This window comes from Sceloporus occidentalis, unplaced genomic scaffold, assembly GCF_023333645.1.
Source record: "Sceloporus occidentalis isolate IW3139 unplaced genomic scaffold, rSceOcc1.0.p SCAF_5, whole genome shotgun sequence".
Classification (NCBI taxonomy): Eukaryota; Metazoa; Chordata; class Lepidosauria; order Squamata; family Phrynosomatidae; genus Sceloporus; species Sceloporus occidentalis.
Window position 1 is genome coordinate 122,514,613 of NW_028316985.1, and position 15,825 is coordinate 122,530,437.

Genomic DNA, 15,825 nt, shown 5'->3' on the forward strand with positions numbered 1-15,825 from the left:
GCCTCTTTTAGGCAGGATGGAAACTTCTCCAGGGGTTCACCACCACTTCCCTTGCCCACCCGCTCTGTTTTTCAAAAGCCAGGAAGGGTAAGGATGCAGTATACATGTGGTGGCTCTCAGCTCTCCAAGGATCCTGTGCACATTCTTAGGCTATGCAAATTGAAATATATCAATAATACAGGACAGGTAGGTGCCATGAAAGTAGATGCCATGATTATATCCACAGCACCTGTCTTGTCACCTGATGAGTGAGACAAAATCCCAACAGACCACTGCAACCTTGTCTCCCTGCCCCTTAGGCATTGCCTGCTGCTGTACAAGGATCTCAGGTGGATAAAGCTGGGAGATAGGACCTCCCCCAGAACTTCATCCAGCCATGTATCTGAAATGTAAGCATGCTTACCCAGGATCTCATTATGGATCAGATATGTTTTTCCATTCGCTGTACTGGCATTGAGTAGCAGTATTTTCAGCACAAAGGGCCTGTTGCCAAGGCTAATCAAACTATCTGAAATGGAGAACAGCTTGGAAACAACCAAAATTCCTGTGGCTCTCCCTTCTACCAATAATAATAGATTGTTTCCTCTTGTTTTATCTCCCCCTGCCCATTACTGTTGTAACAGCTGCTACCTAGGCATAATAATAATAATAATAATAATAATAATAATAATAATAGGATTTATTTATATGTTGCCCAATCACTGGGAATCTGGGCAACAGAGGGGATAATAGACGGTTCCCTGCCCTCAGGCTTACAATCTAAAAAGACACGACACAAAAGGAGAAGGGAATGGTGGGGAAGGGGATCATAGACTCATAGAAGAATAGAGTTGGAAGAGACCGAAAGGGCCAACTAGTCCAACCCCCTGCCATGCAGGAAATCTAAATCAAATCATCCCCAACAGATGGCCATCTAGCCTCTGTTTAAAGACCTCCAAGGAAGGAGACTCCACTACACCAGTTCTTCTCTCCCTCTGAGGCCTGGACCAAGGCACATAGACTGGAGGAAGAGCTCTTTTTCTTAATTGAAGCCGGGCCCGATGGCGTTGGGCCTGTCCTTTCTCTCCCTCCCAGGCCAGAAAATGACAGTTGGAAGGAGGGAGGAGAGGGCTCTTCCTCTTCAGGCCTGATGGCCTGTTCTTCTCCTCCCATCCCTTCCTTATACCACATTTTGGTTTGCAGGCAGACAGATATTTTAAAACAAACCCAATGCCCACCGCCCCCTCCTAACCAATGGGACTGACCCTTCCACCCCTGAAGCAGCTGTTCCCAAAAGGACAACCTCTCTTGGAATCATTCCCTTTGGTGTCCATCCCACTGTAGCAGCCACCCAGCTTTTATCCCCTTCCCAAGGGGACAAGTGGTCCTAGCTGACTTTGGCTAGTAATTGGCTGAGCAGCTAAAGGCCTGATTCTGCAGGGAGCAGTCTGAAGGCTAATGGCAGGCAGGAGACCTTCCTGGGATGGTGGAGGTGATGGTGGTGTTCTTTTCTCTTCCATGGGCTGGTTTGCACAACAGGAAGCAATGCATTGGGGGGAAAGGAACAAGAATCAGGAAACAGGAGAAATAACTGGAGTATTTACCAAAAGAATAATATCAAGAAAAGAGAAAAAAGGACTGAAGAAATTAAAAACGTGGGGCATAATTTCCATGACATACAGTACGGTAGAGAAATCTGTAATAAAGAAAAAAAGTGTGGACAAAGTGAAGTTGACACACTACATCAAAACCAGAAGAACCAAGGAGATAAGTAGACCAAAGAGATGAGAAGTTACAGTAATCAAGGTGGCAAAGAATTAGTCAGGATAGCAAGACCAAACAAAGAACAGGAGAGGAACACAGCAATGAATAAGGTTCGTAATATCAGGCTTTTAAGATTTTTTCACCTATTTGAACAAAAGCATCAAGGAGAGTGATGTACACATTGTAACAACAAGATCTGAGTACCAACTGTAAGAAAAAGTCCCAGTCCTGGGAAAAGAGCGGGATAGAAATAAATAAAATAAGAAGAAACTAAGTTAAGTTCTGTCTGTAAATAAATCTTACCGGTGTATTTCTTGTTTACAAAGGAGTGTCTTGAAGTAATTTATAAGTACCAACATAAGAAGCATGCTACCAAAAATACTACAACATTTAATAGGAAAGGATACTGGGAGCCCATCTCTGAGTCACTCATTAAGTGAGTGGAGTAGGGCAAGAATTGGAGCCAGTAAAAGGACCAAGGGTTAAAGAGATTGGTCTAAGGAAATAAAAGCCTCATACTATAATATATAGATAAGAAGGGAGAAGAACCCTGTGTAAATCCAGCAGTCACAAGGCCATTGTGTAATTACTTCAGAGGAATTTGTAAACCAGAATGATTATCCACAAATTTGTGGAAAGTATGCAGACAACACATGGTGGGAGAATAGTGTACTAGTAACTCTTGAGTGGCTCATCTTGCTGATATTTATAGATGCTATTGTACACAGACCCATAACACAGTTCCCTCACTGACTTGGTTTCCACCTGAAACTGTTTTATTTCTCTAAACATAAGTTTCAATAAAGCCCCTTCATCAGGTGTATAAATCCTATGAAAGTCTGCCTCAATTCACAAACATTTCCCTCGAACAAGGCGGTTATGAGCACCCTTGAACTAGCTCTTCACTTCCCAAAGAACATGACATACACAACGCATTTCACTGGACTCTTTTTGTCCTGTTAAATCTTTTTTCCTTACACAGGAGCCTGAATCCCAATAAGGCTTCTGTTAGTACTTGACACATCCTCCAGTTCTTTTCAGTGGCTCCTCTCCTTTTATAGTCACTCTCTTCAGGTAGACCCCACCTTTGCAGCCAGTTTATCTCTGATTTGCTATGGGGAAAATTCAATGAACCTTTCAGCAGAATGACACAAACAATTCCAAAAAGAAGAAACAAAACTTCAGTGATTGATATTTATTCCAACAGAAAAGTTTTTACAAATAATTTACATACAAAAGAGCCACCAACAGAAAGAAAAGAGACATGTGTGGTTTCAACTACTTGCAGTATCGATCAGCTTTCAGTTTGGATCTCCTAAGAAGACAAGGGGAGGAAAAAAAAGATGTATTAAAACTGTTGACATATCCATATAATGTATTTGTGAACCAGCCTATATTATGCTGGGTTCATTTATTGTGTTGTTTGTGTATGTGCATTCAAGTCACCTGTTGACTTATAGCAACCCTATGAATGTCATAGGTTTTCTTAACCAAGGAATACCCAAGGTTGTTTTCCATTGGCTTCCTCATAAATATAACCTATGGCACTTAGTTTCCCTAGTGGTCCCCTTTTCTAATACTAGGCAGACTTGCACCTGTTTTAGCTTACAAGATCAGATGGCATCTGGTGCCTTCAGGGTATTTAGGCCTCTGTATATTAGATTACTGAGAAGCAGCATGGTATAGTGGTTTGAACGTAGGACAACTCAGGAGGCTAGGGTTTGAATCCTGGTGTGGCCATATAAACCCAGTGGGTGACCTTTGGCATTACATCTTTTTCAGCCTCAGAGAATGTAAGTGGCAACCCCCCTCTGAAGAAACTTGCCAAGAAAGCCCCATGAGAGGCCAACATGCGTCACATTTCCCTGTCCAGCCCAAACTTCTGTTGGAGAAATTACATGTATTTCATAAATGGTAGAACTGAGAAAGTAATAAAGGTTGTACTGGCTCCTATAGTGATCGCTCTGTGTGGTTACACACATTCAGGGACTAACTATGCCTTCCCCCCCCAGAATAAAACAACACAAAACCATTATCCAATATTCTCATATGCAGTGAAGTGTACTAATTTGGACAGGTGAAATTCCCACCAAATTTGTGCTGTTTTGGGGTGAAGCTGTGAGAAGCAGAGAAAAAGAGAACATGTTCAATTAATAAGTAAAAAATGGATTAAGAGTCCACCCTCTAGTTATTGCTGTCATAGTTACTATGGGCCATTAACTAGCAATTCTATCTGAAGGGAAAGAGTACCTGTCCAGCAAGGCCTCATGAAAAGTGCCTTCTTTCCTAGCTTTTTTCAGTGCTTTACTGTCCTCTTGGCTTACTTTGAGTTTACGATCTTGAAAACTCTGAAACTTTTTCCTGGAAATGAAAATACAAATTATAAATTTTTTCTGTATAGATGTAAGTGTTCTAATCATTCCTTCTAACAGCAAAATCAGGTGGCTGAAAACCATTGGGATTGGAGCCAAAACAGGGGGGAATGGACTATTGAAAATCAAGAGGTGGAATTGACATATTTGGATAAACTATGAGGAAAGCAAGAGGACAAAACATTTTTTTTAAAAAAAACACACAAAACAAAATGTCTAATTAACAAACTGTAAGCCGCTCTGATAGTCTTGGCTGAAGAGTGGGGTATAAATAAATAAGTGTTGTTGTTGTTGTTATTATTATTATTATTATTATTATTATTATTAAAACAGAAGGGGGATAACTGATGACAAATAAGCATGCTACCTCTGGGAACTACAGAAAGTTATGTGTTGATCGGGGAAAATACGTAAAATGTGGGACAGGGGTGGGCTAGGGGACAGTATTGGTTTCTTTGAGCCTCTCACAATTTATAGTATCCTGGAGGCAGGCATAATAATAATAATAAATAATAATAAAAATTTTATTTCTATACCGCCCTTCTAAATAACCAGGGCGGTGTACAACATTATAAAACATCAATTACAATCAACAATTGCAAATTACATTAAAATTACAATTACATTAAAAAACATTCTAGCCAGCTTGCCACTACTGACATAGAGGGGGGGAAGAATTAATTGGGGCCTGTATCAGGGAATGCTGATTTGAACAAAAAAGTCTTAAGCCCCTTTTTAAACTGGGTCAGGGAGGTGGCCGAGCGGAGCTCAATGGGCAGGGAATTCCAGAGGGTCGGGGCCGAGATGGTGAAAGCTCTCCTAGACGTGGAGGCTAGCCTGGCCCCTGGAACCCTCAATAGCTGCTGCCCAGATGTTCTGAGAGTGCGGGGCGGATTGTATGGGGAGAGGTGGTCCTCAAGGTATCCTGGGCCCAAGCCATTTAGGGCTTTATAGGTGATAACCAGCACCTTGTATTGCGCCCGGAAGCGAATAGGCAGCCAGTGCAGATCTTTAAGCACTGGTGTTATGTGGCTGGCTCTGGATATGCCAGTAACCAGCCTGGTTGCCATATTCTGCACTAGTTGTAGCTTCCGGGTATGGTACAAGGGCTTCCCCATGTAGAGCGCATTGCAGAAGTCCATGACTGGCTGTATAGAAGCACTTTTTAAAGGTGATGAAAAACCCCTGGAACATGGTACTGTAGGCCTTGCCCCTTGTTACTAGTCTTAAAGAGCTATATTATACAGACTTAAAGATCCATCAAAGCATCATGGAATATGGAAGAGGAGAACAGTATTGTTCATGGTTTTAAAAAGATATAAATCAACATGTTAAGAAAAAATAATGCTACATTTATGGCCTACATCAATGGCAGAGAAGACACAGGGTCAGATGACCATAAAGGGGCGGCTCTGTGCCACCCCTTTGAGCGCTGGATTGGGGCTGTGGCAACTGCACACCACGGCCCTGATCCGGCATTTTTTGAGCACAAGTATATTATAAAAGCAGGTTTATCTGGCTTTACAGGAAGAAACGTTTATACAGACATCAAGACTTAAACCCAAGTGTTCTATGTGGGACACAAGGAGTTATCTGTGCTCCAATATAACTTTTTTTTTTTTTGCTTTATTTTTTACTATGGTCAAAGAGTCCTCATTACTCACACGTAGTTTATTTCACACTGCTTAACATTTCCTTTGTCTTCTTCTGAAATATCATCTTTTTGCTTCGCTTCTCTTTCTGCACATGTTCTGATCTAATGCAAGAAAAGAGAGGAAAGAAAAGTAAAATCTTAATGAAACAAGAAGGAAACGACTAGAGTGCAAATGGCAGAAAACTTGACTTTTATGCAATAAGACACGGTATAGAGAACATCTTAGTTCCTATAAGGTGGCAATACATGCAGCAAATAAGGTTTTCTTCTCTGCATGCATTGTATCTGTGGATTCACTTCCAGCTGAGCTGTTCAGAGTGGTGAGAGGCTTAACTCAGGTACACTCCCCTCCAAACTCACTACTGGAACCTTCAGTGATGCTCTTAACAACTATTTCGCAGATAAAATCTCTTGCATGTGCTGATTTAGATGCTATTATTGGAGCAGAGGCCAACAACAAGGTGGTCCAGCAACTCTGCAAGTGGGATTACACTGGAACAGTTTCAATTTATGAGTACCACTGATGTGGACAAGCTGCTGGGGAAAGTAAAAAAGACAACTTGCTTTCTTGATCCCTGTCCCTCTTGGCAGATTGTCTAGGGAGGAGATGCAATTAGATCTCATATACAACAAATTATTACCACATCTCTCAGGGAGGAAAATTTTCCATCCTGTTTAAAAGAAGCAGTAGTTAGACCACTGCTGAAAAAGCCCTCCCTGGATCCCCTGGACCTTAATAACTACAGACCAGTCTCAAACCTTCCTTTTTTGGGCAAGATGATTGAGAAGGCAGTTGTCCTCCAACTCCAGTCAGTTTTGCATGACATACACTTCCCTGACCCATTTCAAAATGGCTTCAGGACAGGATATGGAGTTGAAACTGCTATGGTCACCTTAGTGGATGATCTTAGCCTCAACAGTTCACAGTCTTAGGGCAGCTGATGAGAATGTCCTCTGGGTAACGGCTGCTAGTCGGATTCTTACAGGTTTCAGCAACTGCCCCCCAGAGGACCTCAGTGTTTGGGGCGGATTGTATGGGAGAAGGTGATCCTGTAGATGAGCTGGACCCAAACTATGTAGGGCTTTAAAGGTCAAAACCAACACTTTATACTTTACCCAGAAACTAATTGGCATCCAATGGAGTGACTTGAGTATGGGTGTAATATGTTCGATCCTGGATGTTTCTGTAACCAATCTGGCTGAAGTTTCCGAACTTGGCACAAAGGTAGCCCACTGTAAAGCACATTGCAGAAGTCCAACCTTGAGGTTACCAGCACATGCACCACTATCTTTAGATCCTCCAGATCTAGGAAGGTGCGCGGCTAGCGTATCAGCCAAAGCTGATAGTAAGCACTCCTGACCGTTGCATCTACCTGGGTTGACATTTGGAGAGATGGTACCAGGAGAATTCCCAAGCTGCAAACACAGTTTTCCAGGGGGAATGTAACCCCATCCAGAACTGGTTAACTCACCTCCATTCCCAGATTAAGACCCTTAATAGCAAGGACTTCTGTTTTGTCTGGATTCAGTTTCAGTTTGTTTTTCCTCATCCAGTCCATTACCTCCTCCAGGCATTCATTCAGAGGAGACATGCTATTTTTAGCTGAGGCTATTTTGGAAGGCATGGAGAAATATATTTGGGTGTTATCAGCGTATTGGTAACACTCTGCCCTATGCCTCTGCATGATCTCTCCCAGCAGTTTCATGTAAATGTTAAAAAGCATTGGGGATAGAATGGCACCTTGTAGGATGCCATATAACAGGTCCTTTTCTGAGGAGCGACTATCCCCAAGCACCACCATCTGGAACCTGCCTGAGAGGTATGACCGGAACCACTGCAACACAATGCCTCCAGTTCCTAACACACACACACTCCTCCCAGATGTTCCAGAAGGATACCATGGTCAGTGGTATCAAAAGTTGCTAAGAGGTCTAAAACCACCAACAGGGACACACTTCTGGGCAAAGTACAAAGTGTTGGTTTTGACCTTTAAAGCCCTACATGGTTTGGGTCTTATTAATCCAATTGGTACCAGTCCCAGCTAGACCAAATGAATCAACTGCGGAATGGTAACCTTCTTTATTACAGCTGATCAAGCCTTATGTAAATTCCCTTGTTTCAGCTGATTAGTGTGAGAGTCAGAATGGCAGAGCGGCTAGAAGGTTGGACTATCACTCTGGAGATGAGGGTTCGATTGCCAGCTTGGCCAGGAAAACCACTGGGTGACCTTGAGCAAATCACCCTCTGAGAGGAAGGCAATGGCAAACCTCCTTTGAACAAAATCTTGCCAAGAAAACCTTGCAATAGGTTCAGAAGTCAGAATATGACTTGAAGTCACACCGCAACAACAAGAACTGAAGTGAGCACGCTCCAAGGGTTGGGGAGAAGTTTTGACTCCCCTGGACCTTTGACAGATTTAATGTTTCAGTCAACTAAAAGTCACCTTAAGTTATTTTCATATGGATTCTGCTGCTGTCTCAGATTGTGACAAGGAATGAAACAGTGGTTACAGGAGAAAATTGGGTCTTTGGAGTCTTTTTTTGGATGGAAAAAATGCTGAAAACTAGTAAAGGGTTGCATGTGAGCTATCCCTTTCCAACCTATTCCTGACTGTCACATCAGTTATCCAAGGAGTTACTTTGATAACATCTCATCACAAAGACTTAAAATATGTGCTTTTCACATGTGAACTGGAGTAATAGCATTTTTATATTATACTCCCAAACTATCCACCATTAACTTTCAGGGTATACCATACATGGAGATTGCGCTTGTGTATTACAAGGACTCTTGCAAAGATGAAGAAGATGAAATGTCATTTACAGTATGAGAAAGCACTGAGATTGGCACTTTTTCCTTGGACATCTAGTTTTCAACATGTGAAACTCCATTATGTAGACATAGCATGAAATTGAATACTGTCTGTCTGGCAAAAGAACAGAAACTGTTGCAGAATGGAGCCCCAATTGTCCATGGAATCAAACTGATGCAGTTATGGCATGCTGTGTGGGTTTGTAGAGAAAGGAAAAAAATTTCTTTGTGGATTCCATTTGCACAAGACTAGAATTGAACCTGTCCAAGCTGTGGCCTAAAGAAACATTGTACAAAAAATCCAGCTTGACTCTTCACCACCTTTTTCAGCTGAAATTCAGCTAAAATTGCTGAAGTGCCATAATTTCCTCAAAAACAAAACAAAAAATCAGATCCACAATGCACATCTGTTAAACAGATGGTCTGATTATGTCAGCCTTCCCCAACTCGATGTTTTGTCCTACAGTTATCAAAGACTGCAACCAACATGGCCAGTGGCTATGGATGATGGGAAGTAGAGAGAAAACATTTGCAAGAACTAATGGGATAAAAGTATTGCTAGATGATGATGATGATGATGATGATAATGATGATGATGATTACCACCACCAGTTACAGCCATTGATGAAATTGCATGTGGAGGTGTGTTACTGCAAACAGATTACAGACCAATATAAGAACAGCATTGACAGACCATTCAGGTTACCTTAATCATCTCTTCGTTTCCTGCAGTTTTACTTTTGGCTACTATATCACCTTCTTCATTACAGCTGATAAAGCAACTGTTTGCTGCTAACAGAGCCATTTTCCCCTGCATTAAAAAAACCAAACAACATAAAGTCAAATTAGCAGAACTATAATCACATTCTTCTTATAAAAACATTATATAATTTTTACAGATTTGACAAACCCAGAAATTTCAGTTTGAAACCTGAACACATGCACATTGATTTCAAACTCAAAACTTTTCATGAAAGGCACAACACTAGAATTTAAAAATGTAATTCATAATTCAAACCTGCAGTAATATATTACTGTTAGGTCTGTGTTTTAACAAACTAAAAAAAAATACTGGTATTATTCGGAACCTAAGTTCCCTAGCCTGATATAGCCCATTATTGTGTCTATCTGGCAGCAGCATCCTAAAAAGGGGGTATGAACTTTTAGCCCTCTGTTTGGCATAAAACTTCCAACAGTCCTATCAAACATGGTCAGTGGTAGAGACCGTGAAAGTTGCAATGAATCCAAATAATTTTGGTGGTCAAATGTTCACCAGTACACCTCTAAGTTTTGGGAAGGAGTCTATTCACTTGCTATCTGATATTTAACTAAAGATGCTACAGACTGGACCTTATTGCATACAAAACATGTACTCTACCCCTAAAGCTGTGCTTCTGGCTCCAAAAAATGAGCTATATTTTAAACGCATGAAAGTATGCAATAAAAACAACTTCTGAACAGTTCAAGACACTTGCCTCTTCAAACACTGGCTCCCATTGCTCCCTTGAACCTATTGCATCAGAACGTCCAATAACCAGTCCATCTGAATTAATGCCGAGATATTTGCCATAACCTGATTTCAATGCAATTCTTAAAGGGAGAAAATAATAATGACATTATTAATCAATGAGATCTTTACTGAAGTTAATGGTTTATAAACTGTGTTATATAAAACAATGCAGTCCTCTGAAAGCTTATTGGATAAGCTTTTCTGTTCACAATGTGAAAAACTAGCAATGGAGAGCAAACAGCACAACAGGACATGGGTGGCAGCAATGGAGTGTTTCGTGTGTTCTAGGGTATGCTTGCTGTTTGTATAGAACAAATAGATATCCAACAAGCCTGGCTCTCCCTTGAACTCACTTTACACTAAAAAGTAAATTATGGTGGGATACAAACCACCCAAAAAGGGCGGTCTCCTGCTGCCCTGGTTTGCTCCGCGAGGGAGCCACAGCAGACAAACCGTGCGGCTCTGCCGCGGAACAAAAATAATGCGCAAAAAGCGGGTTCTTCTTGTGGCACCTTTGTGATGCTGCAAGGCGCCAATGGTGCACTTGCGGCGTCACAAAGGTGTCGGGATGTGCGGACGCTATGCGTCCGTCGCGTGAAAATGGCGGTGCCTGTGTGTACAGGGCACTGGCATTTTGATGCCCCTGTCATGTGCTACATCCTTGGCCAACCCCTAGCATTTAAATCAGGCCTATGTTCCAACAAATGCTACTGGCCTGCCATTCCCCTCACCCCTAGGTAGCAGAGTCAGTGGTGCAGAGTGATGGAAGATGCAGACCAACAACATCTGGAGGGCCATATCTTCCCCATACACTCTACAACGTGGCCCAGAAAGATTCCTTTAAGGTCAAATGTTGAAAAAAACAAAGCAGGTTTAAACATCAAAGAGCAAGAGCAATATGATGCCGTTTATACTACTTATATTCCGTCTTTCTCTAAGGTGATGTAATAGCATGAACGTAAACAGCAATACAATACAAACAATACCATGAAGTAAGTGATCCATGCTGGAAAGGAAGTCTGAGGGCTGCAATGAGCTTACATGAACATCAGGTGCAATCCTGCAAAAGGAAAGCTGCCACACATCTCATCCTCATTTTTAATGGAAAAATGGCTCCCTTCAGTTAGATATATTTCAGTGTCCCACAGCATGAATGGGATCCTTGCTGTGCCGCAAGGTTGGAATGCATCATGACGAGTTGTACATGCATGTGGATGAATGCACATACACCTGTTCCATGACAAAACAGACCGTGGTCCATTTGGAGTCCACCCCAATCCCCCACTGGACATGAAGGAGCATTATGACCATACATCCCTAATCAGAATACGCAAAGGTAATGAAAACAAGTTATGTTAGCAGTACTGCCTGCACAGTTCTCCCCCACATGTTCTGTCAATATGTGCATGTGTGGCTCATAAGAAACCTCCCCATAGGATATGCACAAGTACTCCTCTGCCACAGAACTTGATTAGGGATACACATCCAACCTACACATATAGAGGGGAATAATATTGTTGCAAGGGTCTAAATACCCTAAAGGCACCAGATTCTGTCTGATCTTGGAAGCGAAGCAGGGTCAGGGTCAGTGCTTGAATGGGAGACTGCCAATGAATATCAGGTAGTGTAGTCTGTATGGTCAGACTTCCGTATCCATGGATTTCCTCATTCACAGATTCAACCATCCACAGTTTGGAAATATTAAAAAATATATAAAAATATCAAAAACGCAAACCTTGTTTTTGTAATTTTGGAGAAGGGGCATTGTATTTAATGGGACTTGAGCATCCACTGGTCTTGGTATCCATGGGGAGTCCTGGAACCAACACTCAGTGGATCCCAAGGGCCCAGTGTATTTCAAAGGGAACTGTCAAAACCACCTGAGTATTTATTGCTTGGGAAAAAATCCTATGAAATTTCTGGGGTTGCCATAAGTTGACAGGCACACACACGCATAATATTGTTTCTAAGCTAGGAGATCTGGGAAGAGATAACCCATCTCAGACATTATTTTATATCAAAATCTATGAAAGCACAATTAACTCAAAAGTAATTTAAAGCCAAGGAAAGCAATTACCTTGTATCTGACAGCTTGACAGCAGTAAATTGTTCAGGTGGGCTAGGGCCTTCATCTGAAGACATTAAAAACACATTAGGTGATAGTTTGCTTAAAACTGGAGAATTGTGTTAACAATTACTGCCACACATCATTCAAAGAATGCACTGAAGACACTGGAAACCTTTATAGCTTTTCCCAGTGTCTAATTTGTCATTTTCACCACATACTCCTGTCTATTTTTCATATGAAATAAATAATAAATGATTTTCACAGCAGTTAGTGAAGTGAGCTTTATGCAACACCAGAAGAATATGAAATTTTCACCTTGGTCTTACAGCATAAGAGGCATATGTGTACAGTACAGAAACATCATCATGAAATTGACTGACAAATAATACAGTTAGCAATACTGACTCAGTGACTGAACCATAAGCATTCTTCAAGAGAAAGGATTTGGTTGTATCCTTGAGTCTGCATATATTTTTATCATGTTAACTTGGCCCTTCGCTCCAACCAGAATGACAGATTGTAGAGTCCTTGCTGGGAGATAGCCATATGTTAAAATCAGAACGTGGGAAATTTATTTTCATGGGTTACAACTTTTAGCATCCTCAGAGGATTTGGGGAACTGTCATTCTAACAAGCAATTTCCCCAAATTATAATTAAAAGTATATGCATCGGCAAGACATCCTTTGAATTTCTTTGCAAGTCTAGGGCTTCTTCAATGATGTCCAGATGAAGATTAGAGGTTACTTCAAGTTTAATAGGATACAGTTGGTGATCTTAGAATGGTCTAGGGTAAGTAGTAAAGCTTATCTGGGACAAAGAGACAGAACATTTATACCCACATTAATTGATACCAACCTTTATGAGGAGCCCCAAGAGTAAACAGGCCATTGTCAAGAGCACTGATGTATGTTCCAAGACCCATTTCTATGGCTACAGTTCCTGTGATTTCACCAAAGTTTGTTACTTTCCACCAGCCTTCTAATATAAGAGAGGGATTAAGAACAAAACATTGGTTGTCTGCATAATGCATAAGAACAGTTATTTAATCAACACGGTTACAACTTATCAGTGAGAATAAATCTATTAAATTACTGAACAGATCACTGTCTAATCTTTCATTTTGGAAAGGGCCTCTAGAAAAATTTTGGCAATACTTGAACACACACACATGTATGTATGTATATGTATATATATTTCAGATACCGTTCAGCACCAAGGACTGTACAGAAAACTCAATGAATGTTGAGCTGAATATCAATTTGGCAATTCAGAAGTACAAACACAATACTATATCTGTTGTTTCCATCGCACTCTGCAACATCCATCAATAAGAGGCATTGGTACGGTAGATAGATTTCTCCTGATACTATCAGATCAAAGTGACATAATATATCATGTCTGTGAACAGAAACAGGCAGACTGGCATAAAAAACATACGGCTGGGATATTTGTCGAAGGTCCAAAACACACTGCGGAAATAATCCAGGCTGCTTTAACTGCCCTGGCTCAGTGCTAGGGAATCCTGGGAACTGTAGTTTGTTGTGGGGCCAGAGCTCTGACAGAGAAAGCTAAATGTCTCACAAAACTACAGTTCCCAGAATCCCCTAGCATTGATCGAGGGCAGTTAAAGCAGTCTCAAACTGGATTATTTCTGCAGTGTGTTTCTGGACCGATATTATCTTTTCTGTTTCATTTAGAAGCTACTGTATGGCATCCATGAGACCTCTCCTACACCCCCATTGCAAACATTAGCCATGCTCTTCATTCCTCTCTTGTGGAAAGGCTTACCAACAGCGTCAAGCTGATCCTCAACATTATCTTCTCTTTTCCTTTTTTTATCTTTGCTTTTTTTCTTGCTGTAAAACGAGGCAAAAGGGCAAATTAGCTGCATGCTTTGCTTGCAATGTACATTTCCTTTCCTTACATCACAGCACTGTTCTAAAATATCAAAGTGAAGAGGTTACTTCCTATAGTGGCCTATGAAGCACTGTTGGTGCTAAGGACGCCTCTTATGGGCAACACCACCAAGGGCCATTTCCCGTTTTAATTGTTTGCTGACTATGTAAAATACGGGGCCGTTCTCACACAACCTCCTTGTGCTTTAAGGGGTTCCCATCATGGCGAAAGGGAGCCTCTGGTTCTATGGATTTACATTGTTAAACGTTTCATCCTGCTTTTTTAGCCAAAGCAGCTTAGTTCATTTTACAGACATGGGCAACAAGGCAGTCCCTGTTTTGAGTCCACAGACTTAAGGGCCTGGCACACAAAGGAAAGGGAAAAACAAGGAGGAGGAGGAAGCAAGCATGGGAGATAAGGCAACATCTCTTGAAACTGGGAATAGCAGAGAGGAAAACCGTCCAGAAAGAGTGTCTGCCTAGAGAAGTGGCATCACTGCCCTAAGGAGGAGCTTCCCTCCAGGGAGAGGAATGGAGGCCTGGAAGCAGAGGCTCTGGGGATGCCTTGACGGAGGCAGGACGGAGGGGCCCTTCTGCTCTCTCCCGGCTCTCCACTTGAACTGCCTCGGCCCAGGGCTCTGACTTCTGGGGGAGTCAGCCAAACCCTCAGGAAGAGGCCAGAGGCCACAGAGGCTCTCCTAGAACATCAACCACAGGGCAAGTTAAAGCGGCGTCCAACTGGATTATGTCTACAGTGTAGATGCACCCAAACGGAGTCCTTAATGGGGATGGATCCCTCCCAGCCTTGAGAAGAGGCGCTGGGTTCGAAACACACGAACCTTTTCGATTTCGTCCCCTTAAGAACCAGCTTCGTTTTCTTGACACAGGAATACTCCGCCATCTTTGCCTGTGGACTACGGAAGCTGCAGAGAGACAAAACACTCCCATTGGCCCTCCCGCGCTTCTACGGTGGCTGCGGAGAGACAGCTTGCTCCTTTTGTCAAACGTTCTGAGTTTGGCCAAAGGAGGGACTAAGGGAGGCGAGGCTTAAAGCGGGGTCAGGGGACGGACTGCATTTCCCATGAACCCTAGCTAGCATGGCCAAGGGCGAGGGATGCTGGGAGTTGAAGTCTTAACTCATTAAGAGAGCCAGGCGTTTCTTCTTCCTTTTCAACAGACAGACTCCTCCCTTTGTTGTTGTTGTTGTTGTTGAAGGAATCCATTGGCTGCTCCTGGCTTGCCCTCTGCTTTAGAGAGAGAGAGAAAGGCTGTTTGATACCACTTGAACTGCCATGGCTCCCTTTCCTACAGAATCCTGGGATTTGTAGTTTGGTGAGACAGCAGAGCTCTCTGACAGACCAGGCTGGAATACCTCAGCAAACTGCAAATCCCAGGCTTCTCTAAGATGGAACATGTCTCACAAAAAATACAAATCTCATAATTCTCTAGCGTGGACCCATGGAAGTTAAAGTGGTGTCACACTGGATTACTTCTGCAGTGTAGATGCAGGCTGACACCACTTTAACTGCCATGGCTCCATTTTAGAGAAGCCTGGGATTTGCAGTTTGCTGTAGTAATCCAGCCTGGTCTGTGTGAGAGATGTCTCACTTAACTACAAATCCCAGGATTCTGTAGGGATAGAGTATCATGGCAATTAAAGTGGTATCAAACTGTCTTTGTCTTTCTCTAAAGCAAGGAAAGCCAGAAGCAGCCAATGGTTTCCTTGAAAAAAAGAGGAGGTCTGTATGTTCAAAGAGAGGCAGAAATGCC

General features: G+C 42.1%; 1 protein-coding gene across 1 annotated transcript; it reads right to left on the reverse strand.

The window, feature by feature from the left end:
• Window positions 1-2,923: 2,923 nt before the first annotated feature.
• LOC149312769 (protein FRG1-like) lies at window positions 2,924-15,051 on the reverse strand. Its single transcript, XM_089526986.1, has 9 exons — window positions 14,895-15,051; window positions 13,949-14,016; window positions 13,016-13,138; window positions 12,169-12,223; window positions 10,057-10,171; window positions 9,288-9,392; window positions 5,780-5,871; window positions 3,994-4,104; window positions 2,924-3,058 (listed from the first exon to the last, which is right to left on the reverse strand). Exons 1-9 carry the CDS (start codon window positions 14,954-14,956, stop codon window positions 3,022-3,024), a joined length of 768 nt encoding a protein of 255 aa, XP_089383112.1. The 5' UTR covers window positions 14,957-15,051; the 3' UTR covers window positions 2,924-3,021.
• Between the last annotated feature and the right edge of the window lie 774 nt (window positions 15,052-15,825).